A 25,722-nucleotide genomic window follows, 5' to 3' on the forward strand; every position below is an offset into this window, starting at 1 on the left:
AGGCATGTTCTTGACTTCCGTGTTGGCCCCTGCCCGCTGCAACACACTATTTCCCCTTCTCTTTCTCTGTACCGTACTTTAAGATGGTAAAGTCCTCGGGGCAGGGACCTGCTCTTTTGCAATCCGTAAAGCACCACGCACGCTGCTCGATCACCGCCCCCCGACCCTGCGCCTGCTTACCCGGGAGCCCCACTGTGCATATTCCCAAGCGTCTTCTCTCGCTCAGATAGCGGGCGTGCTGCTCCTGGGAGTGAACGTCCTGCAGAAGGCGGCACTGCGAAGCGAGCTCCGTTTCGCCCGCTCTCCTCGCTTTCAAGCGACACCCAGAGAGAACTACCGTTCCCATCATGCACCGGCGGACCCGTCATGCTTTGCATTCCCTACCATCCAATGGCAGGCGGCAGTATTCGGAGGCAGCCAATAAGGCGGAGCGGGGTCTCGTGAGGGGTGGTCGTGTGTGCGGCGGTTAATATTTGAACGTGGGCGGAGGAGAGACTTGCTGAGGAGCCTCGAGAGCTGGAGCCCGGAGAAGCAGCTTCCCTCGGAAGGCGCCCCCTCCTCCTCCCCCCCCCCCCCGGGCCCAGGCCGTGCGAGAGGCCGAGGTGAGCGGTTGTCGCTCTGCTTTTCCTTTAGCTGAGCCGGTTCTTCTGCGGGGCAGGGAAGCCGAAGGGTGGCGAGTCTCTGCTTTCTCTCTGTTCGTTTGTTTTTGGCGTGGAGAGCCAGTTCTTAAGCGCGCTTAAGCCGGTGGAGAAATACGGCGCTAGGGAGGGGCGAGGTTCTTGCTCCCGCGAAGGGAATGGCAAGAGCGTAAGAACCTACACGCTTCTTTCTCCGCCCACGTTTTTGCTTGCTTGCAGTTGTGACACGCGAGTAGACAGTGGAGAGTTGTGTGTGAGAAAGAGTGAGCTAGAAGCAGGTAGCAGGCGGAAGCCTGTAAGGGAGAGACATGCCCGATTACTGCTGGAATCCAAGGCTGTGGCTATGGGAGAAGCAATATCCTCTGGGGTGTTAATGCTGTGAGCCCCTCCACCGTAAGCTCAGGCTGGATATATGTGTGTAAATAAATAAGCCATATATCCTAAAGACTGTCTCTCTGGTCCCCATTCTGAGGAAACATGAACCCAGGGTAAGCACCTGGAACCCCTGGAATCTTGCACCACTCAGATTGGGGTGGCCTGCAAAAGTATACTGTCAGGTTGCTAGGAAATATACCAACAAGCTGAATTCCTGCTTTCATTCCACACAAATATCCTCATTGTTTTCATTTCTCTTTATCATTAGGGTTTGTAATCCTGGAGTCGTGCACCTAGGCACTGTTTCCTTGTGTGCATAAAATACAGTTTACCATGTCTTCGGATGGGAGCGAGTGGGAGCTGAGCAAGGAGAATGTGCAACCTCTTAGGCAAGGACGAGTGATGGCTACCCTACAGGAAGCTCTGGCTCAGCTGGATGTTTCCAGCCATACAGCCATCCAGCAGCAAAAGCGGTGAGCATAGTATGGTTTGTTTGTCTCTCTATCCATTAAGGCAGAGGTTTTCAACCTTTTTGAGTCCACTGCTCCTTTGACCAACTACATTCTTTCTGTGACCCCCCTGTGGGGCTCAGGAGCCCAGTTATGTCAGCAGTTCCCTCAGCCTCCCACCCTCTCCTCTTCCTTCTCCTTGGGAGTCTTCTGGGCTGCTGCCCCTGGTCTCTGAGCTGCCCCCCCCCGCCCCAAAGAGAGATGCCTCCTCACGCCACCCCACAGGGGCCTGGGAAGAGGATGCTCTCAGCCTTAGTGGCTCAACGGAGAGTGGCCAAAGGAGAACGTGAGGCCAGCACCTTACATTGATTGGCAGCAGCGGGTACTACTGGGCCTGCATGGCAGAAAGGCTCTCCTTCAGCACCGGGCACTCAGCTCCTAGACAGGCATAGCGCAATTAAGCACAAGAAAGTCCAGTGCAGCGCCTGCCTGCCTGCCTGGCCTCCCATTTATCTGTCCATTCCCAACAGCAAAGGCTGGCCGACTGGCTGGCTGGGCTTCCTCACGCACTTGCTTGCTTACTCAGAGGCTACCTCAGCTCCTGACAACCAGCACCCCCTGGCCAGCCCCAGAGGCACCACATTCACCTGAGGAGCTTGTAGCCAGGGCTGCTGCAACAAACAGCTGCGCAAGCCTTTGGGAGGCAGAGACATGAAAGGGTATCAGAGGAGGCAGGGAAGGAAAGAGGAATGGAGGCCAGTGTTGCCCAAGGCACCCCTGACCATCATTCAAGGCACCCCAGGGTGCCACACCTTTTGGAAACCACTGCTTTAAGGTCTTTGTTTTTAAGTGGCCTTAGATTCAAATAGAAATAAAACATGGCCACCTCTCTGCCTTTGCAGCCTGCAGCTTTTCTTCCAGCTTTGGGCTTACACGACTCCTAACTTTGGCATTTTTTCTTTCTAACAGTTAAAGGAGGCCCACGCATTCCCCCCCTGGCGCAGCCACTCTCTTTGTTCTCTTAAGGTTCCATAGGGCCATTACCAGGCTGGCCTGGCTATTCCAGCAATTGAATCTGCGCTGGATCCAGGAACCTCATATTTACATAGGCTACTATAAGCCAGCTATAAGAAGCTATCTTGTATTCATTCATACCGTTGGTCAATCTAGTTCAGTATTGTCTCCTTCAACTTTCAGTGACTTTTGATCTGAATTTTCCTAGCCCTGCTACCTGAGATCCAAACAGCACAAGTTAGTCAAGTAAAACATTGTCTGTTCTCCTCAAAATAGTATTTCAAACAACCTGGAATCTTTACTACCTTTTGAAAAAGAATTTTCCAAAATGTGGTATCTTGCTAATCAAATACTTTGTATATAGTGAGGAAAAGTAGACTTAACTGAGAAAAAACCTCTGATGCTAATTTTTAAATTATGTTAAGAAATAGTAAATATATATTCCTAGCTACTTAAGTACTGATTACTTTAATTCCAGGGAATTTGAATCTGAAATTCGCTTTTATAATGGAGATGATCCACTAGATGTCTGGGACAGGTAAGCTTTTGTGAAGGGGGGCATTATTGGTTTGTTGTGGGGGGGTTGTTATTTGTTCTTGTTCTGTTTTATTTATTTTGTATTTATATACTGAGGTTTTCAGATGATCTTTGGATAAAAAACTTAAAATAATAAAATGAGAACATGGGCAATTCTCAAATAGAGGTGTCATTTCCTTGTGCTCATAATTGTTCTGATATCTCTAGGTATATTAAATGGACAGAGCAAACCTTTCCTCAAGGTGGTAAAGAGAGCAACCTTTCTGCTGTTTTGGAGAGAGCTGTTAAAGCACTGAATGAGCAGCAGAGATATTACCAAGACCCCCGCTATCTCAGTCTCTGGCTTAAATTTGTGAGTGATAGATATATTATTTGAATTTTCTCATGTGTATTCTGTTCCAGCTTGCTGAGCTCTAAACCTTGTCAGACTGTAGTAGGTTACTTTATGCTCTGAACATCAATAAGTTTCATAGACTTTCTTATTCCATCACAGAAGTTATTGTACTTCATGAGTTTTCTTGAGGCAGTTCACTCCACATGAACTGTCTCCATTTATGGGAGGATGTGTGCATTCATTTGCACTGGCTAATTCTTGCCCATGCTGAAATGACACATGCACCACAGCAAAAAAGTTAGATTTTATTGGGGGGTGGAATCTAACCTTTACCTAGTTGATCCTCTCCTCTGAATCATCCAACTGTATCATGTTTGGACTTACTTAGTTTTCCAAAAGAGTTTAATACTAATAGGACATATCTCTTGTACTGTATCTATTACAATATCATAACCGTACATTTCAAAACTGATGACAATTCCATGAGACAGGCTAGATGCTAAGCAACTATAAAATGTAATAATAAACTGAGAAGGAGCCCTGATTAAGCAGGTAGTTTATATATATTATACATTTGTTGTTGATTGTTAATCACCTTTGAAATATGTCTCAAGGCAATGCGCACAATATAATAAAAATGGCTGAAGAACAGTACAAAAAATAACAGCAGGTGAATTGGAAAATAAGGAGATGCCCATGGCAGGGACTTCTTGACTCAACTGGGGAAGCTTGTCAGAATAAAAATGCCTTCAATTGTTTCTTGAAAGTGTAATAGATAGTGATCACCTGCCATATCTCAATAGGAATGCTGCTCCACAGAACAGGAGCAGATACACTGAAAGCCCTGCTCCTAATTACTGTGGAGCAGGCTTCTGATCTCTTTGGGACCTTTAGGAGAAACTCCCACACTGAATCTGAAGAAGTGTGCATGCACACGAAAGCTCATACCAAGAACTGACTTAGTTGGTCTTTAAGGTGCTACTGGAAGGAATTTTTTTTGTTTTGACTATGGCAGACCAACACGGCTACCTATCTGTAACTCCCACACTATATAAGGGATATGGTGATCTCTTAAAAATCTGTAGGTGCCAAGTAGATTCTTAAGAAGCATTCTTCCTCTCTCTCCATCCAGGAAGGGATGCTTGCTATGTCATGTGTGAAGTATCTAAAAACTAAGCATGTTTCTTGCTTTAGAAACATTGTTTTAACCATATGTAAATATAACCGTATTAATTTCTACTTGATTACAATAAAACCTCTAAGCAGCTTACAAAAAATAAAAATATTAGAATAACAAATAAGCTAAAAAAAGAAAAGACTAAGGGCTAATGATTTGAATTTAAAATTGCTTCTCATGTTTTGATGAGGGCTAGTTTGAATGTTGAGCACAGGTCAGACTGAGCACTGTTTAGTATCCTGGTGATCATGCTTATCACAGAATGAGAGTGAACAGCTTAAAGAACACTTCATTCTCCCATAGTCCAATGTCTCTGAGACCCCAAGGACTAGAAGTGTGCTTTGTTTTGTTCCATATTGCTGCAGAGCATTCCAAGTTGATGAAGTCTAGAATTGCTCTGAAAAAGAACATTTGTACCTCCCCCTTTTGATACAACAAAGCCTTACTTTTCTATTGCATTTTGCAGGGTAGCTGTTGTAGTGAACCGCTGGACCTATATAGCTATATGTACAGCCAAGGTATAGGCAAATCCCTGGCACAACTCTACATCACTTGGGCCGAGGAACTTGAGGCAAGAGGAAATTACCAGAAAGCTGACTTGATATTCCAGGATGGGTTGCAGTTCAAAGCTGAGCCGTTAGATAAACTAGAGTCCCATCACAGGTAACCTATCACAAGAGAGACTGGGCCTGTGAGAATATGGAAAGCAACCCCCCCCCCAAAAAAAAACCCTAGTAATGTCATTTACACTGCAAAGAACTTGCTTCTTCTGTGTCTAGGCAGTTCCAGGCCCGTGTGTCTCGACAGGCCTTGCAAGATCTAGAAGATGCTGATGGGGAAGAGGAGTTGGGTGCTCTTGCTTCTGAACCCCAAAGAGCTACACTGGCAGAACTGAAGGGAAGAGGAAAGAAAATGGTGAAAGCGCCAATCAGCCGCGTAGGAAATGCTTTGAAGCGTAAGTGGAGCTTGGGTATGTTAGAAACAATAAGTCTCACATGTGAACAATGAACACTTACCTTTAACCTCAGTGTCATCTTCTAGTTCCAAGCCAAGAACAGAGACTCCATAATTCATCTCAGCAAGCATCACATCGCCCAGGCTTTGCCATATTTGATGAGAACAGAGTTGTAGCTCCTAGAGCTGAGGTTCCTGCACTTGTACCACAGCCATGGGTTGTACCGCCAGCAGTAAAGGCTAAAGAGAATGAACTCCAGGCAGGACCTTGGAACACAGGCAGGGTAAGGAAAAAGGGTGAAACTTCCCACTACAGTTGGAACATAATGGGTGCCTATGTAGGAATATCTTTCAAAAGTAAATGCTTATTTTGAGTGTGGGGAATTCACCTTTGTTTTCTTAATGTTAATCTTGGGCTCAGTCTAAAACTAAAGCTCTTCTCTCTCTGACTATTTCATACCATTCGAAGTTTTTGGTCTGAGTATTTCCTGTCTTAATGTCCTGGTAGTTAAATCTATCTTGCAATCCTTTTTCATGCAGCACTGGTTAGCATGCATAAACCAGGTAGCATCTGATGTTTTAACCTTGGGTGTGGGATACCTCTTGGGTTTCTGGAGAGTCTGCAGCTCCTGGTTATTCACTCTCTAGGCCTTAGATGGGATATATAAACGCTTTGCCATTCATCCTTGAACGAGAAATGTGTTCTGTGCATTGTTTTGCATAAGATGAAATGTGGGGAAAAGAAATTTGTTCTATAGGAGGCAAAACCCAAGGTATACTTTGCGGCTTGGATCAGAAGGTTCATGGTTTTAACTTCAAAGTAGTGGGTTCTACACAGGGACAGAAAAGGCTCTTGCCTTGTATTTAGCTTTGATTTATCTTACTATAATGAACTAATGAAGAAGAAATTTCAGTCTCTAGTGATATTGCTTCCCAGGTTTAATATTTAGGTACTCTTAAGGAATGCTCGCAGGGCTGATATGGTGCACTTTTTTTTTGTAAAGGGCTATCTGATGGAAGCTCCTGCCAACCTAGCAGTTCGAAAGCACATCAAAGTGCAAGTAGATAAATAGGTAGTGCTCCGGTGGGGAGGTAAATGGCGTTTCTGTGCGCTGCTCTGGTTCACCAGAAGCAGCTTAGTCATGCTGGCCACATGACCCGGAAGCTGTCTGCGAACAAACGCTGGTTCCCTTGGCTGGTAAAGCGAGATGAGCGCCGCAACCCTAGAATTGTTCATGACTGGACTTAACGGTCAGGGTTCCCTTTTTCTGATGGAAGTATCTAAAAGGCCACTGTGACAGACTGGTGTGGTCATATGTGAACATACTGATACTGGTTTTCTTTCCCTTTAGCGTCCTCGGAACAATTTGGATTCTGCTACTGTCTCCCCTGCTGTAGTCCCCAGCTTTACTCCATATGTTGAAGAGTCAGCACAACAACAAACAATGTAGGTTTTATGCCTTCGTATAATAAAAACAAACTCAGTATTAACTAATGTTCAATCTTATGGGTTAGGGAAGGCCAGGACAAAAGTATGTCTTTACAAGATGTCGAAAGCGACTGATGATGCTTCATGCATGGAAAAGGGATGCAGGACAAATAGCAGGAAAATGCCTGAACCTGGGTAACACACCCACTCAGTGATATTCTGTAGAGTGCTATGATTAAATGATCGTATAGGGAAATAAATGAGTTTATAGGTTTATAAAGGCACAGGCAGTATCACAGGTAATCTGACCCCAAGTTGTTGAGGGCTCTCATGTGTTAGTAACAAGACTTTGAACATGGCCCAGTAGGCAGTTGACTTCCGGTGCAATTCCTTCTGGTATAATCTCAACTTGACCACAGCATTCTGCAACAGCCACAGCTCCTGGATCAGTTACCCAACTGTGATGTTATCAATGCTTGAATCACAATGGCAAGTTATCCCTGTCCAGAAAAGGACATGGTTGGTGTAGCAACTTATATTGATTGATGTTCCTTTCCCTAGAAGTTACGTTGGCTTTCATTGACAAGGATAGTTCTAGAACACCACCACCACCACCCCACAAACACCCCCCTGTTATTTCTGAGGGAGTGCCTGGAACTGGGAACCACTTGCCCACAGAGTCTTCCTCTTAACAGAATTCTGTTTCAACTTGCTGGTCTGCACCTAGCTCATCACTGCATCCAGGACCAGTTCAAAACAGTCACACCCTCTCCTGATTCAAATGTTGCAGAGAAAGAGCTGGATGTCATCAGCTTATACTCCTAATGAGTGTTCCTAGCTGCTTCAAATAGGTATTAAATTGCATTGGGGACATAATAGCACCCTGTAGCATCCCACATAACAACTGCAACGGCATGGGTGCATAATCCCCATTAACTGAAGTAGAACACTGAAACACAAAGTGCCACCAACCCTCTGCTCACAGGGACAGTTCAGGAGGATACTGTGACCAACAGTATCCGTAGTTGCTGAGAGATCAAGCAGGAGCAAGTGTTGCGCTTGTCCTGTCCCTCTCATGAAGAAGGGCATTTATCAGGATGACCAAGACAGATTTTGCCCTTAAATTGCTCCTGAACACATAGTAAAATTTTAGTTTATAATTTGATTCGTATGAAGTTGAGTATGTTGCTATACGATATAACCATTTCCTCGTTTTGGTTTCAAACATTTGCTTGTTGAACATGACAGTAACTTCCAAGTGATATTTGTGTTAACATAGTTGGCAGTTTTAAATACCAAAATTACAACCCTGTTTACTTGTTCCATTGCATAATCCCATAGCCATTAGATAGAGAGCTCGTCCTAATAGTTTGCACTTAAGTACCTGATCCAATCCTCACCCTTGCTTCATACTTCCCTCCTTAGGACTCCTTGTAAAATAGAGTCTAGCATAAATTGTGTACTAAGCACTTGGAAGCCTGGAAAGGAGGAGGATCCCCTACATCGTGTGCAAAGCCATCAACAGGATGGCCAGGAGAAGAAAGAAAAGCCAATGTATTGTAAAGAGAAAGTGTATGCTGGAGTGGAGGAGTTTTCCTTGGAGGAGATCAGAGCTGAAATCTACCGACAGAAAGCAAAAAAGAGAAGAGACGGTATCTATTAGAAATGGGCAAATACAGGAAAATCTTCCAGTGTTGCTTAATGTTAGTCAGAAAATGTACAGATTTCCAGAGCCTGTGCTAGTTTCTTAGAAAGAAATTGGTTGAAAAGCACTTTTGGATCATGTTACAAGTCAAGGAAATGCTTTCATCATCAAATACTCTATTTCTTCAAATAATTCTCGTCCTGTAGATTATTTTTCTAAGCTGGCCAGAGTTCACTGTAGTGTCCTGCCTTGTTTGCTAGTAAGCCCTTCTGTGTAAGTCTATGCCTTGGGGCAATCCTCTTTCTAAACAAAAAAACAGAGATGGAAGGTGAGTTAGTCAAGGAAGAACAAAGTATGTTCCCCCTTTCTCTTTACTCTAGAATACTCAATGTGTAAATGCCTTACAATATTTGTTTGTTCAGCAACCTTGTTTGTGTAGGATCATTGCAGCCTTCAGTTCAGTTTCCCTCTCCTCTGAGAAATGTGTTTCAACTTAGTCAACAACATAGTTCCACTGCATGTTGCAGGTGGTAGGAAATAAACTTGACAAGGGACTAGCGTCCATTTTCTTTTCTTTTGGTTGGGAGCCTTGTGTTTCAGATGTGCAGTCCCTTTCCCACCCCAAGTCTACAACAGGGCAACCTGGGAAAAGGGTTGGGACTATACGTGGTCTATCTAGCTGTGCTTCTTTTGTGGAGAATATGTGGTGATTTGTTACCTTCTTTCATACAGAGGAACTACAGGCCTTAGCACAGAAAAAAGCTGAGTTACAAAGGAAAATTGAGGAGTTGGAGAAGATGGGGAGAGAGCAGCAAGGAAATGATAAGCAGAGATCATGTGCACAGGTAATATCCCACTTTAATTTCTGGTAGGCTATTTGTTTGCAGTGGCCTTTCTAGAGCACATGGAACATAATTTGGAGTATGGTTTGTGAGCAAATTGTTCTCTTCAACTATTTCAGCAAGTAGTGGAGCAGGAGCCTGCAGGTGTGTCTTCTGACAAGGCAGAGGCTGAGATTCTGAAGCATCCTTTAAAGGAAAGACAGCTCTCTCTGGCTAATGATGAAGCATTTGTTGAAGAATGCCTTTCAGATGTTTTTTCATTGAAAAGGTAAAGTGGGAGTTGGCTCTGGAGAAAAGAAAATTCTTTTTTTAAATTGTCAGATATTTAAATGATATGCCAGTTCAAAATATGTTTCAGAGTGGTGTGGGGTGGCTTACTATATTGTCTGCTCTTGTGATCTGAACGGTGCCCTGTATTTTTTTTTTAATCCAATGCTTTCTTTATAGCAATCTTGATCTGGTTGGAAATGTTCCACACGAGAAATCAAGTTCTAGCGGTAAGTTTTGTTCGTAGGCTCCTGCTTGAAGGAAGTCTCTTGACTTTCCTTCTATGTGTTCAATAAAACCACTTAGAGGTTTTAGTTACAATTAAGCAGTATGCACACTCTGTTAAATGAATGAGGCTAATTTTAATCATTTGAGGAGCAGCAGGAGGGGGCAATGGGCAGTGTGTGTCTGCCTACTTGTTTTTGAGGTTTTTCTTTACCCTGATGGAATAGAGACTGTCTCTAATCTTATTTCCCCCTACTTCTCAGTTCCCCCCGTCACTTGACCCCTATGTCTACTTATGCTTAATCTCTTTTGGGTGACCAATATTTGACTAATTACTGATACTTAATTGTCTAAAGCATTGCTTGCTCTTTGACTCTGGGCCTACCGCTTTGGAAGGCTTGCTATAAGGCATTCTGGCCCTGGACACACAGAAGTCAGCAACCCATCTCTTCTATCCAGTATTGTTCCTTCCTGCTTTACTTTGCTTTGATCCATCCTCACCCTCACAAAAACAAAGCAGCAAGCAAAAATGAAAACTTGAAAGTTGCTGGTCACAGTAGAACAGCTTGTTTTCCTCAGATGAAAATGAGTGTAAATGCATGAAATGATAAAGTTGGTTCCTCATTTGACAAGAGGAAGTCTCCTTTAGCTCAAATACATTTTGTAGATTAACTGTAGGAGCTAGCATGTTTATCTAAATTGTTTAACAGAAGTGTAGAATTTACAGTTTTAAAAACAAACCCATTTTGTTTTTAAAAAATCTATTCCTAGCCACTGTGAGAGCCACAAAACTGTAAGCATGTGACCTAAGTTAGGCCAAGAGAACATCTAGTCTGAGTTCATCATGTTACTCTGTCTTGCAACCTTTTCACTAATCAGGACAGTAGATTCTATGTGTGTTCATTTCCCCCTAATTACCTTTGCTTATTCTCCCCCTTTTAGTTGCTAGACTTGCCATTTTCCTTTTGTGTGTCAAGTGTCATAGGAAGAACTTCTTGTCTTCCTGCACAGAAAGCTCTAAACCTTTTACAACAAACAGAATGTAAAATGGCTGAAACAGTTGCATTCTTTCACACACGTGTTGCTTTGAGAACTTCTTTAGTGGATACCATGTGCTTCCTGCTATAGGTTTTCATCCTCACTGTTATAGTGGAACTTGCTGGTGAGCTAGATGGTCAGCTGATGTGAAGATGGGCTACTGGAATTGGCTGATTGCACTGCACCTTTGCAATGTGTTCAGTAAAAAGTATATTCTCAAATAATTCCAAACAGCTTTTAAAGTCTACTGGCTCTCCTCTCCACAGATTTTGAGATTCCTTCTGCAGTGAATCCTTTGACATTTTCTATATTTGTTGAGGAATCTGCATCAGAAAATGCGAGTACCAGGTAACTGTGTGTAACTAATTTCTCAGCAGGAGACAGAGTGATCTCAATTTGTTTTAAAAGCATTCTATGTTGGGATCAGTTTCATGATCAAGAAAATTCATTGATCTTTCTTTATGCTTTAATAATAATAATATTTTATTTATACCCCACCCTCCCCGGCCAGAACCAGGCTCAGGGCGGCTAACACCAATGAAATTACAATAAAACCTAATGGGGGGGGGGACACACACAAACAAATAAACAAAAACCAGTTTATTAAAATACTGGTTATACCACCTATAATTTTTTTAAAAATGTACGTGTAGAGCTGTATTTGTACAGTATGTTTGTAATATAAGGTAACCCAGAAGAAAATGAATGCAAGTGGTGAAATTCTTGAATGGAATGAATTGGCATTCGAAGTCAACCTGTTCATATATTTGTTTTTTCCTTTAGTCTTTCTACTGGCCCTCCAGTGGTACGTTCCAGACGAGTTCTTGCTGTTCGCAAACCTTCAGAAAGTATAACTGCCAAGGAAAATATATCCCCTGAAAAATTTGTAAGTTTTTCATAGCTTAGAGTCATTGAGATCTATGTAGAATATCCTGTTACCTCTTAAATGAAGGCATACACATGAACACTTGTGGCATCTTGTCACTAAGGACCACTTCACACATTGACCAAAGTGTACATATGTATGCACTGTTTACCTTTAAATATATGTCACCCATCATGTGTGAAGGATCTGTTGTGTTAAATCAGTTTCACACCAGTGTAGACTTGCGGGGGGTGGGGTGGGACAACTGAGCTGGGTCAGACCACTAAACCAATTTTGTCTGGCCTCCAGCAACCCTATGAGAGTATAAGTGTGAGAGATAAATTTCAACAGTTTTAAAGATAATTCTGTTTCCGCACTTTAATAATAATGTTCTGATTTCAGTAGCCTAGGCATTCCCAAGGTAAAGCTCTTATTTCTTGAAGCTGCTGCTGTTGACTTTGTGAAGGGGCTGGTTTGTCTAGTGCAGGGGTCAGCAAACCTTTTCAGCAGGAGGCCGGTCCACTGTTCCTCAAACCTTATGGGGGGCCAGACTATATTTTTTTTTGGGGGGGGATGAACAAATTCCTATGCCCCACAAATTAAATAAAAGCACACAATCTACTCATGTAAAAACACACTGATTCCTGGACCGTCCGCAGGCCGAATTTAGAAGGCGATTGGGCCAAATCTGGCCCCCGGGTCTTAGTTTGCCTACCCACAGTCTAGTGTAATTCCTTCTGGCTTTCAGGACTAGTATCTGAGAAGAGCATGTCCCCTGAGAAATCCAAAATTGATACTCCCTGACTTAAGACATATGGGTGACCTAATTCAAACCCCATCCTAAGGATGTTTGTTTTAAGAATGTTCAAATGTTTAGCTGTTTGTGTGTTGCCTATAAAACCCTTGTACTGATGCCCCTTGTGGCAGACTTTCGTAACTGGTGATTCAGCTAGAATAACCATGTTAAGTTGAGGTCTGCCCTATTGCATAGCTGCTATAAACTTTGGGTCCCTTCTGGATGCTGGACTTGAATTAATTTCCCTGGTTCCATATTTCATTTAGAAGGTGGTCTCTTACCTGGGTAATGAGCAAAGTGGTGCAGAAGTAAATTCTTACCATAGATGTACCTGCATGCTGTTCAGCAGGTAGATTTTTTTGGGGGGACAAAATGCCTGAAAACAAAAAATCCCTTTTGGTGGTGGCTATTATGTGTTTCTCTCTAGGCTGAACTCAATGGAATTGAACCGTTGAATGAAGATGCAATTCTCACAAGCTCGTATAAGAACAAAACCCTTTGCCCCAATCCTGAAGACACCTGTGACTTTGTTAGAGCTGCCCACCTGGCATCAACCCCTTTCCATGGGATAACAGAACAGAGAAATCAGCTTGATGACAAGCTTGAAGACAAACCAAAGGAAGAACATCCAGAATCTAAGCCTACATCTCTGAGCCAGCAGACAATTCTTAGTGAAAATCAGTACGCTGAGGCCCTCTCTACGAAGAAGCTGAGGTACCTGAAGAGGATTCAGTGGGCTTCATGTGGTTTTATCTATGGTGGGACACATGTCTGCCTTGCCTTCATATACTAGGAACTGCATGATTCAGTGTTCCATGGTGGCTCAAATTTTTCAGTGGCCTTCTTTGCCTACTGGCAACCATGCAAGCTGCAGCATGGAGACATTCTTTCTATATACTAAGATATTGCTTACTATTTCGCTCTCATTACCCATACATCATCATCTTCTTCTTCTTCTTCTTCTTCTTCTTCTTCTTCTTCTTCTTCTTCTTCTTCTTCGCCTGTATTGCCTTTTTCTCTCTCTGATTCTTTTCCAAAAACAACTTCTTTTTCTGTGGGTCCTGTGAGAATTTTGAAAGCTTTAACGGATTCATGATACTGAAAACTCAATCTGCTTTGATGCTATTTCACCCCCAGATTTGTATCAAAAATGTGGTAAGGAGCATGGGTGATGAGTGCACAATCTTGAGGTCCACTCCCAAAAGAATCCTGTGCAGAATCCTGGGTGAAATAGCTTCCAAACAGGTTCCAAGTAGGACAGTTTGGTATGAATATTGAAGCACCTGTTAATATTTTCTTTAAAAATTGAACTAGTTCATTTCTATTTATGCTTTATATCGGGGATGGCCAACTCCAGAGGTACTGTGGTCTGCTTTCAGAATTAAAATCTGACAGTGATCTACCCCTGTTTTGGGGGGTTCCGGTAAAAGTTGTTGACCTTTTTTATGCCCATTTAGTTGGGGTTCCGTTTGGGGGGGGAGACTTTTAAGGGGGGACGGGATTAGTTGCTTATCAAAACAGCACTGTGAAAGCATTTTGCCTTGCAGCAAAAACTCCATCTTCTGTTACAGATATCAGGAGAAATTCCAGGCAGGGGAGAGGGGCCAGGGCCAGGTGCTCTTAGGCAAAAGCAAAGGAAAATGAGCCCACAATCAATTGCAACCTCCTGGGGATCGACCAGTTAATCCCGATCAACCTGTTGGACACCCCTGCTTTATATGATGCTTTTGAAACTTATTTTCATTAAAGGGATAGGATCTTAAACTGTTGCATTATGAATTGTCAAGGGAGTCTGAATAAATCTGTCAGATGCAAATCTTAATATCTTTCCCCAATTATGTATAGCCCAATTATGGAGGCAAGTCAGGAAGATACCATTTCTTCAGCATCTTCAGCGTCTTCATGTTCCCCTACACATATCTCCACCATTAAATTTCAACAAATCTCAGAGAAGCTGGAGTTGGGTCATACCTCAGCTGATGAACTTGTCAGTGACGTTGAAAATGGCTCTAGTGAGTATGTTGCTGATGACTTGCTTTCTACCTCCAGGATCTTTATAAACGACCATAGGGAGTGGGTGGTGTTGTGGTCTAAACCACTGAGCCTCTTGGGCTTGTCGATCGGAAGGTCAGCAGTTCAAATCCACCCAATGGGGTGAGCTCCCGTTGCTCTGTCCCAGCTTTCTGCCAACCTAGCAGTTCAAAAGCATACCAGTGCAAGTTGATAAATAGGTACCACTGTGGTGGGAAGGTAAATGGTGTTTCCATGCTATCTGGCTTCCGTCACGGTGTTCTGTTGCGTCAGAAGTGGTTTAGTCATGCTGGCCACATGACCTGGAAAACTGTCTGTGGACAAATGCCGGCTCCCTTGGCTTGAAAAGTGAGATGAGCAGCGCACCCCATAGTCGCCTTTGGCTGGACTTAACCATCAGGGGTCCTTTACCTTTTTACCTTTAGCTTGATAAATGACTGATGGAACAATAAGTATTTTTATCTTAATGATTGACAGTGTTTGGTATGGGGTGTATCCTATAGCTTTATCAAATGGCAGTGAAAAATCAGCTAAAGCTAGTAGTGTAAGCAGAGGTTAAAAGAGAAGTGATCTTAAGTGTTAAGGCAGAAAAAGCAGAACTGATTCTAGAACAAAAATGTTTAAATTGCTTGAATGATTGAATTTTGAGAATGTATTAGGAAATAAAAGAAATATTAATATCTTCAGTGGAGAGAGATGCCCATGCAGTCCTTATCAATACTGATAGTTTTGCTTGTTTGCCTGTTTTAGGTTACTCTCCTGATAGGCTGTGGAATGCCGAGCAGCGCAAACAACTGTTGCAACCCCTTCCAGACTTGTTGACAAAGTCTCCTGACTTTAAATTGGAGGCTCAGCCTATGCCTTGGATGGAGCTAGGAAAAGAAATTTGTATTGGTAAAAATGATTAGATTTTTTTGTTATGCTAGAATTCTTCTGAGCAGACTAAAACCTGTAGCCTAGTTTGCACATGATGTTTCTGATTTCTTTTTATTTGAAATATAAAAAATGTGCGCACACAAGCTCCTCAAACCAGTATGCTTTATTTTCCCACCTAGTTCAATTTGCTTGGTCTCATAATGCTGCTGTGTGGAAGAATAGTTGTCAGTAAACTTTGTAATATTATGAATACTGTATTTTTCGCTCCATAAGACGCACCTACGTAGTAACTAAGCAAAGCGAGCTGTAGCTGTCCGAATTAATTAAAAAATATATGACAGCACCTGTCAATTCTGGGCAGGAATTTGATGTCATGGTAACACAATTTATGTCAGGGAAAGCATTTTGGCTTACCAGATGTAATGACCCCCTCCCCAAATCTCCTCCACATGCAGTTCTGTAGGTTCTTTTCCCTCCCCAAAGCCTTTTTTGGGGGGGGGGGAGCAAGTGGAAGTCCTTGCATAGTGCTTCTGCTGGTGGGACTCATTAGTTGACTCCTGCCCATTGTGAGGCAGTGATTGAAAAACATGTTATTTGCAAATTTGTAGAAAGGGCTGGATGATCTTATCCATGATTCACACTTCAGGTTTGAAAACATTAAAGGCAACAGAAGTCAGCTTTCTTAAGTTTTAATTATCTATATTGTAGAATGTTCTCTCCAGAGATTGTTTTCAACATGTGGTGGCCATGATTACTTCAGTCTTAAAATTCTGTTTCAACAGGGGGTGTGAAATACTCTATCACTCAGGAGCATCTGATCAGTGAAGGTGACAAGCTGTTTTCTGCTGTAGCAACCAGCTGTGCAGATGAAGACTCAAATACAGTTTTAATAAAGGTATATAAGTGTCCTCCTTATAGTTCACCCAACTCCACAGTATCTTCACTACTCCTTTATCAACCCCCTTCTTATTTTTCCTTGACTTGTGTTGGGGTCCTCTTATTTCTCTTCTGAATAGCTAGATGCCCCATTTTTCAATTTGTTGAAATCTCCAAGGTAGCTTCCAAATTAGGAACAAAAATACACAATAAAATGTTGTTGTGTTGATATTATAAAGTATCTTAAATTTACAACAGCATAAAAGCAGAAAGGCACCATAAAACCAACTTTGAAATGTAAGGGCATAGCCTATCCAAAGAGCAGCAGTTATAAAAAAATCATAAGTTCAGTTCAGCTAACAGCATGTGAGAGTAAAACTGTATTAACCTGGTGTCCATAACTGAGACTTCATACCAGTTGAAGTTTTCTTGGGAAGGGACTTCAACAACACAGGTTTTATAGTGAAGGTCTTATCCTTGATCACCTATGGTTAATGTCCTTGGTTCCTTTTCTTTTTTTCTTGACTTCTTGGGGTTTTATAATGTTTAAATGATATACTATTTCCGTCATGTGCTGTTTTTACTAGTTATTATCTTATATTTAATATTCTGAATGGGCTCTATCATGCTGTTGAAGGCTTGCTTGTTCCAGACATTATTGGTAGTGGGGTGTGTGGAAAACAGCTTTTAGCAGTTCAATTTAAATAAGCAGTATAACATAACTTTACTTTTCATTCAGCTGGGTGAGAGTCTTGATGAAGATTGCAAGTTTTAATGAGGAGTCCTCGTGTTTTGATTTCTCTTTTTGTTTACCATATTCTTGCATCTTCATGAAGGAGAACATTCTAATTCAGAACAAACAAACAAAAATCCTTCCAGTAGCACCTTAGAGACCAACTAAGTTTGTTATTGGTATGAGCTTTTGAGTCCATGCACACTTCTTCAGGTCATTTATAACTTCCCTGTAAGATGTTTAGGTTGGGATGGGCTACTTTGCATTCACATCTCTTCCAAACTGCTTTGGTGGAGCTGTGCTGTGTTATCCAATATAAGTTGTATTGGCAGTAATTCTAGAGCACATTGTAAGCATGGATGTCATTGGGTGAGATGACAGTATAAAAATGGCCTTCCTAGTTATGCTGTGAGGCCTGTCATGTCAGCTCAGGATTATAATATGCTGCATAGAGGCTGCTATCCAGCACAGAAGTCATCTGGATCCTGTGTGAACAATCATTTAGGTCAATGGTGCAGTTTCAACTATAGGTATTTTTATTTTCCTTCTGTTTAGGTGTATTCAGAACCTCTGCCATGGGACTTCTATATCACACTGCAACTCCAAGAGCGTCTAGGCACTGAGTTCGATCACAGCTTTAATGCAAACTGCTCTTGTTTCTTATATCACAATGGCTGTGTGACTCTGCACAAGGGGATAAATGATTTTACTGTCCAGGTCAGTGTGGATAACCCTAGTATGATGGGCAGAGTTGAGGTGCATATTGAAAATGAGTCTGAAAATGTCGGTTCCACTTATCCTTCTCCATGTGGCCATGTGAGCATAGACACAACCATGTGAAGAAATGTTTACTATGAACTAGGCAGTGCATAGACAGAGCTGGAAGCCATTTTCTCTAGTTTCCCCCACCAAGTGATTATAGGAGTCCCCCATAACCCTACCATAACTAAGCTGGAGGAACTGTAGTAACAGCATACAGTATTCTTCTGTTTAGCCCTGCCTTCAGTTCCTTCCCCGTCTCCCGTCACCTCCCATTTGCCTTTGTTTAAAGTGTAAGTCTGCTGTGGTTGGGCAGAAAGTCACCTCATTATTTGCATCAAGTATGATGTGTAACTTGGATGGTGCCACATAAATAAATCCCTGAGTTTACAGTTTGCATCTTCAAGCAATACAGTGCAGGAAAAAGCCAAGCAGGACTTGTATGCAAGAATCAATCCTAAGGTGCGGGTGATATATGCATCTTCTTGGCCTTGTTTTCTGGCACTCTGAGATTTTCCATGCTTGTTATCTAGAGCAGGGGTCAGCAACCTTTTTCAGTCGTGGGCTGGTCCATCGTCCCTCAGACCATGTGGTGGGCCGGACTATATATTTTTTTTGCGGGGGGGGGGGGGATGAACAAATTCCTATGCCCCACAAATAACCCAGAGATGCATTTTAAATAAAAGGACACATTCTACTCATGTAAAAACATGCTGATTCCCGGACTGTCCGTGGGCTGGATTGAGAAGGCAATTGGGCCACATCCTGCCCAAGGGCCTTAGATTGCCTAGCCCTGATCTAGAGTATGACCGTAACCCCAATTGTACCAAAGCACATTGCTACAATGTTGAGTGGTTCCCGGGTCATATAGTTAATAATGCACATCCCTTTGCCCCCAGCTAGTAGAATGCTGATGCTTATGCATGAACTCAAATGCTTCCAGTATAACTTGTGCTAAATGGTTTAAAGTACATGTTTCTGTTTAAATGATCCATCCAGAGTCTTGGTCATATAAATGCGGAAAAGTACAAGAGACTTGTTTTATCAGTGTGATCACTTGGTTGAGTAAGGGGAAGCCAATTCTGAGTCCTTATAAATACACATTACGCTTGCTATTCTCTATGTTTTGACAAAATCACCCTCTTCAAGCCCAATAGGTTCCCACCTATGATCAAATGTACCTGCTTGGACCATGATGGCATAGTACTGTAATAGATTATGTTGCTCTTTCCTTCTCAGGATATGATTCATACCCTGCCCCAAGAAGCAGTCACGTGGATTATCAACAATCTTCTAGAAGTGGTGGAGAAATTACACAGAGTGGAGATAGTCCATGGAAATTTGCATCCAAAGACACTATTCTTGGGAGACAGGTTGGCTGCTCCTTTCCAGTGACCCCATACCTTGGGCTTTGTGCTTTCTAAAGTTAATCCTGAATTGATACAAGTCATTTGGATCGGGGTGGGTGGGAGGAGAAGGTGTTCAGATGGCTGGAATTTTAAATGTCGGATGTTTGTTTTGTACTAGTGCTGTGAGTAAATAGAATATGCAGAGTATTTATTAATATTATTATTAATATACTGTATCATTACAGTATCATAATGTAGAAAGTTGTTGCTAGTAAATTAAAGCTTTGTGGATTCTATTTTTCTCCTACCTTTCTTTGAGGCTTCTAAGCAGCTTGTTGACCTGGCTGAATCTTTCAGTAGCCTTTGATGGTCTTGATCATAAATATGTAGCTATACTATGCGCATACTTCTACAAGTACCCTGGGGATGTTGGCTTTCAAACGTAGGAATTGTAGCAGAAATGGTCCTATACTGGTTGATGCCAACAGAGGGTGAGATTCTGATTATTCTACAGTCTGTAATGATGTGTTCTTATAGGGAAAAAAGCTAATGTTGGTTAAGTGTACTTGCACTAATGCAATGAGACTTCTTCCTTCAACTCCTTCTCCCAAACCTCTGGAGAAGATTTTACGGGGAAATAAGGGGACAGAAGGAGAAGAAGCAGAAACGTGTTTTTCATCCACAGTAATTCTACACTGAGAACTATAATAGAATAATTTGCTGTTAGTGTAAACTCCTTTTAGTATCAGTTCTTAAGACAAACACTAGAGGGAGTTAGCAGCATAGCGAAGTGCAAGTGCAATGGAGCATTCAAGAAACTTGTGTCCACAAATCTTTCCTCAGAATCTGCAATCCGAACGCTGTTGCTGAAACCACCAGTGCTCTCAAAATAGTGGATTTCTCCCACAGCTTAGACCTGCAGCTGCAGCCAGCAGTGAATTCACTAAAAAGTTTTCCAATAGCTCAGACCCAGAACGGGAAACAGATCCTTGATGATAAATCACTTCCTCACCAGGTGAATACATGTATCTGTAGAAAAAATATTGTTGATAGCCCTTGGCCATTATGAAAAATCAGATGTGCTGACCTTTTATGTAGGTGGCATGTAGTCTGGATTTGTGGAGCTGTTTGCACAAACCATGCAAGACTCTCTTACATGGGAACACCCCTTTCACCTTAGTCTTCATTTCTTCTATTAGCTAAAAGAAGGTGGCAGCCTACTTCTCCTGTTGTTTTATTCCCATGCACAGCTAATTGCCACTATTTGCTTTTTTATATTTAATTTGTAAGAATTGTTTTCTAAAAAAAAATTCTTGCATCACTTACTGGAAGATCCCATAATGACATCATAGAAGCTGATAATGGTATTTCTGGAGTAGTTTTCAAATTGTTTTACTGTGCAACTTAAATGATGATGGGTGTTAAAACTGCAGGTGAGGACAGTACCAAGTCTGACTAATGATGTTGTGATTTTAGGTGGACTTGCTTGGCATTGCAGACACAATACATCTAATATTGTTTGGGGAGCCCATGAAAGTTTATCAGGAGAAAGGCCACTGGAAAACTATGAGAGACTTATCTCAGTAAGTATTAGACTATTAGTTCTATCTCCTCTATTGACTGGTTCTGATTCATAGTTGTAGAAGTGATAACGTCTGCCAGCTAATGGTATGTGCATGTTTGAGTTAGGGCTACATGTATTGATCAGTTGATGAACAGAGCAAATTGGAGGCTCCATCTGCACTGTATAGTTAAAGTAATATACCACTTTAAACAGCAATGGCTTCCCCAAAGAACACTGGGAAGTGTGGTTAAGGGTGCTAAGAGTTGTTAGGAGATCCCTATTCCCCAACTATATTGTAAAGTGGTGAGGGATGCTAACAGGTCTTGAGGGAGGAGAAGGGATACCAATGTAGCTGTGCAACTGAATTTCAAGCCAGTTTGATGTTTGATTTTCTGGAGCAAATTTATATCCACACCACTGCTACATTCTGGTTCAGGAATGGCCAACATCTTTAGCTTGGAAGCCAAGGTGTCAGAGGCCAGACATCATCAGCTGTGACACCATTGCTTCTCTGTTTCCCAATGCCGTATACCCAGGGATGAGGAACCTGTGGCCCTCCAGATGATAGATTCTGACTCCTTTAGCCTCAGCCAATATGGCCAGTGGTCAGGGATGATGTGTTGGAGATCTTAGGTGAGATACCCCCCAGGTGGAAGTTGCCCCCAGTTCTAGTCACCACATAGAGATAGCTTAAGGTCCCAAATTGTTAACCAGTACAGAAGATCAAGCTTCAGTTTTGGACGTTGCTGTATACATACAGTTTGTAGGCTTTGCAGATACATCTATATGCAAGTAGGAAATATTTCTTTGCTCCAGCAATTCAAGACATAACACAGACTCCGACTCATAGACAGCACTCACTGACTCGCCTTACTTATAAAGATGGCACTGGGCCATTGCCATAGTAAACTGACTTGGCTGACCTTGCACCTGCTGGCTTATCTCAGACATGGAATGATATGTGTTTTAGATCTGTAGTATACCAATCTTTTCTCTGAAGGAGGAATGTTAACTTTTTGTAGACTGGGCTGGCTGACTCTGATGGGCATTGCAGTGCAGAACATCCATAGAGCATCAGAATGGTGAAGGCTGCCCAGGAGAGTGGTCTGCTGTGCAATGTTTACCAATCAACTTCTCCTGTCTCTTTATTATATTTTGCTTTTAATCCCCTACATAAGTAGAATCAAGGGGGTATATAGATGGTTGTTTGATGCAAATTGATGCTTTTCCTTTTTGCTGTCAACCATCCTGGCAATTCCTGTTTAAGTCTGTTCCAAGGCAGAAAAAATCTGTTGCACTTTATGTGTTCTAAAGAGTTGGAACAAAGCTGCCTTTTTATAGCCATCTGCTTTTATAGATGGGCTTAATATAGAGAGTTTTACATCAGCTGCAGTTCTTCATGGAGCTGGCTCATGGTGTGGGTGTGATGGGTTTGCAAGGAGCAGTATATTCAGCGCTTTCTTACGTTGATTGGAAGGTTCATAATATTGCAGAAAAAGAGATACCTTTGCCAAAAGTGTTTGTGTATGTATGCAGGAACTCCTTGTTCCTGTTCTTAAATTGAATCTTAAATTACGTAGATAGAAGATTTCCAGATAGGCAAAACTGACTAAGGTGTTTTGGTTAACACTTAACACTCTGTCTAGGCAAGCCTGGTTCTCTAAAATACAGATACTAAACACATTTGCACTACATGGGGTTTGCAGCTGCTGGTGTTATGCTTTTTGTTTCAACTTGTTTCATTCCTGGTTCTTGGATGAGATTTTTCTTGAGAGCTGGTAGGAGGAATGCTTTAGGTAAGGGGTGAGGAAGCTGTAACCTTCCAGATGCTGTTGGACATCAACCCCAGCCAGCAGGGCCAATGATCAGGGATGATGAGGGTTGTAGCCCAGCACTTCTGGAGCATTCATAGGTTCCCCATTCCTACTTGAAGTGCCACAGAACTCTCACATGCAGAGTTTGATTCCTTGTGCAAAGGTTTATGCTGAATGTTACCATGTCCTCAAAGGGCCACGGGTGGCGCTGTGGCTTAAACCACAGAGCCTAGGACTTGCCGATCAGAAGGTCGGCGGTTTGAATCCCCGTGACGGGGTGAGCTCCCGTTGTTTGGTCCCTGCTCCTGCCAACCTAGCAGTTCGAAAGCACAAAGTGCAAGTAGATAAATAGGTAGCGCTCCGGCAGGAAGGTAAATGGCGTTTCCGTGGGCTGCTCTGGTTCGCCAGAAGCGGCTTAGTCATTCTGGCCACATGACCCGGAAGCTGTCTGCGGACAAACGCCAGCTCCCTCGCCCAATAAACCGAGATGAGTGCCGCAACCCCAGAGTCGGTCACAACTGGACTTAATGGTCAGGGGTCCCTTTACCTTTATCATGTCCTCAAAGATTTCCAGTGCTGCTGTTTAAGCAGAAAGCTGTAGGCTGACAAAATTGAGTGATCAAATATCAACTAATATTTGCTAAATTGCACTCTGTGCAAAATAGTTTAGATTGTTGGATTAAGCGCAACTATATTTTCCATTTTAAAGGGGGATGGTCAATACTTGCATATACTATCTATGAAATTTGAAAGGAGATCTCTGCATGCCTGTAGCATTAAAGCAGGAACTAACTTTCTAAAGAGCTGTGTATATATTGCTTTTGAAACGTGGCCGAATATTAGTAACCAGACTTAAAGTTCAAATTCCATGACACAATGCACATATCTTACAAGCAAGTCTGAATTCTGTTGCACTACTCTGAGTACATATCTTGAATTAATGAAGCATGTGAATGCAAATGTGGTGTTGCCTTTTTTAGCCAGTGAAAATTATTACAGTATGGTTCTTGTACAACCAGTACACTTTTTTAAAAAAGAAAAAAATGTTGGTTAACAGGGAAAAGGTGCATTGCAAGAGGCAAGAGCTGCAGTGAATATATATATCCTTGGAGTTATTTGTCTTCAACTGGGCCTGCCCTTTGGGTAAACAAACTGAATGAATCAATATGGCATAATGAAGCAGACAGTAAAGAGTCCGCAAGTTTTTCAGTTTGTAGCTCTGCATTAGTTACTGGCAACTAGCTTGTTTTTAGTCCCAGGTGATCTGCAGTAAATTTCAAATCTGCCACATCCAGTCAGTGTACAGTTTACAGTATTACTGTAAATTATGTTCTAAAATTTGTGTTAAAAGTTGTAGGCTAGAAATTTAATAATTTTATCTACTCTTAACTATGGACTCAAAATACCCTTTTCAGTGAAAATTGAGAGATTGACATATTAGCAAGCATCCCCAAGCATCCATGTGTGTGACATTCTGAATGAAAATTGCTTTCCTATCTGGTTTTAGGTCTGCTGGCAGTGACTTGTGGAGTAAATTCTTTGAAAGAATTCTAAACGCAAAAGGCGAGTCTACTGTGCCTCTGCTGAGAGAGCTAAGACAAGAACTGACTGCTGCATTTCACAGTTCTTCCTCAGTGATCCCTAGGCAAAGCTGGAACCTCTTCTGATTTAGAGGAAATACCCTTCTAAGACCACCCAGTTTTTCTACACCCCTCCTTGCTTCAACCTCCCCCACCCCAAGCACAAGTGAGAATTCTTGCTTGATCTTCTTTTACTTTGAGGTGTATAAACAGTTGAAATACTGCTTGCATTTATTTCTTCATGTAAAAGAGCGTTTGTAAAAGATGCCTTACTTACATGTACAGTTCGCCTATTCTTTGGAGGTACATCTCTGTGCCACATTACAAGCTTCCTTGTGTACAGCTGCTAAAATGTCTGTAAATATCGTTTCATGGCAGCTTGAATTCTTTATCCTTGCATTCTTATAAATACGTGGCCTGTTCTGTCCACTCCTTGTAAACACGTTTCAATAAAACTACGTTGTGCTCACCTGTATTCAGCCACTTGGATTTCAGAATTTGTCACCTGGTTGCTGAGGCTATTGTTTTTTTGTGTGTGTGTGACTTACAATGGGATGAAATGTTACGCTGCTGGTGGCTCTTGCAACAATTTGCTTTGGCAGTTTATTTATTTTAAAGTATTTATTTATTTGCCAGTTTATTTTGAGTAGGCACAACAACTAAAAGTGTGTTTGAGCTGTAACAAAATTCAAGAACTGAAATATCAGGACTTAAGTTAAAACTAGATATAATAATTGTTTACATAATTAATGGTGAGGTTGGGTTTTTATTTAAGTAAATAGCAACTGGGGGTGTAACCTCTGCTCCTGTAGTTACTGTTTACAGTGGGAAGAAAACCTATATTGGTGCTAAATGGGAACTCTCTCCTAAAGCAAATAGCATGGGGGGGGGCCTGGGCTACAGCAGCAGCCGTGGGCTCCCTATGACTGCTATTCTGCATAGGTAAAAATGATTTTCAGTCTGCGGAGAGCATTCCAGTCCCCATTATATATGCTTTTGGTTCAGTGGCCTGATTGACACAACACAATGGCAATGGTCTTGTTGTGAACTGCCCAAAATCTACAGATGAAGGGCAGTATGCAAATTTAATAAATTACATTCCACAGACAACAAGTTAACCATAGCTTGTCATCTGGGCAGCCCAGGACCTCCACACACTGCCCAGGCTTGCACTCCATGGAAGATCACTTCAGTGCTGCTAACACGGTGGTTTGACTTCACCACCAGAGATGCAATTCATTGCATCTTGAGGCAGACAGATGCTGATGCCAACAACAATTAACTTTAAAAATTTGTGTCTTTGTTTGCTTGTTTCACTCTTTCCTCACTGTCTTTTTTCCCTTATGCATTATATCTTTTAGTTTACAAGCCTGTAGGCAAGGACTGTCTTCTTTTAATTGTTGCAAGCGACTCTGGGAGTTGTTTTTGAAGTAACATTTTTGGAAAGCCCAATAAAAATAACAGAAATCTCAATATAACACTAAAGAAAGAATACATAATGTAAAAGAGCAAGAAGGAGATCCAGTACATATCAAATAAGGACAGAAGGTGATTT

The 25,722-nt window shown here is 42.1% G+C and overlaps 1 protein-coding gene across 3 annotated transcripts; it reads left to right on the top strand.

Moving 5' to 3' along the window:
- The first annotated feature begins 462 nt into the window (after positions 1–462).
- On the top strand, positions 463–24,642 carry BUB1B (BUB1 mitotic checkpoint serine/threonine kinase B). 3 transcript variants are annotated; one of them, XM_081859177.1, is made up of 24 exons: positions 488–542; positions 576–602; positions 1,282–1,486; positions 2,955–3,014; positions 3,221–3,365; positions 4,991–5,187; positions 5,304–5,479; positions 5,566–5,762; positions 6,831–6,925; positions 8,333–8,559; positions 9,285–9,397; positions 9,514–9,662; positions 9,842–9,891; positions 11,191–11,272; positions 11,708–11,810; positions 13,013–13,299; positions 14,431–14,597; positions 15,367–15,510; positions 16,275–16,387; positions 17,657–17,818; positions 19,100–19,233; positions 20,053–20,224; positions 20,686–20,792; positions 24,095–24,642. In XM_081859177.1, exons 3-24 carry the CDS (start codon positions 1,347–1,349, stop codon positions 24,252–24,254), a joined length of 3,180 nt encoding a protein of 1,059 aa, XP_081715303.1. In that variant the 5' UTR covers positions 488–542; positions 576–602; positions 1,282–1,346; the 3' UTR covers positions 24,255–24,642. The 3 variants fall into 3 exon arrangements, with proteins under 3 accessions (XP_081715302.1, XP_081715304.1, XP_081715303.1); XM_081859176.1 differs by having other exon boundaries at positions 463–602; XM_081859178.1 differs by lacking the exons at positions 20,053–20,224; positions 20,686–20,792; positions 24,095–24,642 and adding an exon at positions 19,529–20,040 and having other exon boundaries at positions 463–602.
- The last annotated feature ends 1,080 nt before the right edge of the window (positions 24,643–25,722 follow it).

Source organism: Podarcis erhardii (genome assembly GCF_964252035.2).
Source record: "Podarcis erhardii genome assembly, chromosome: 1".
Taxonomy (NCBI): domain Eukaryota; kingdom Metazoa; phylum Chordata; class Lepidosauria; order Squamata; family Lacertidae; genus Podarcis; species Podarcis erhardii.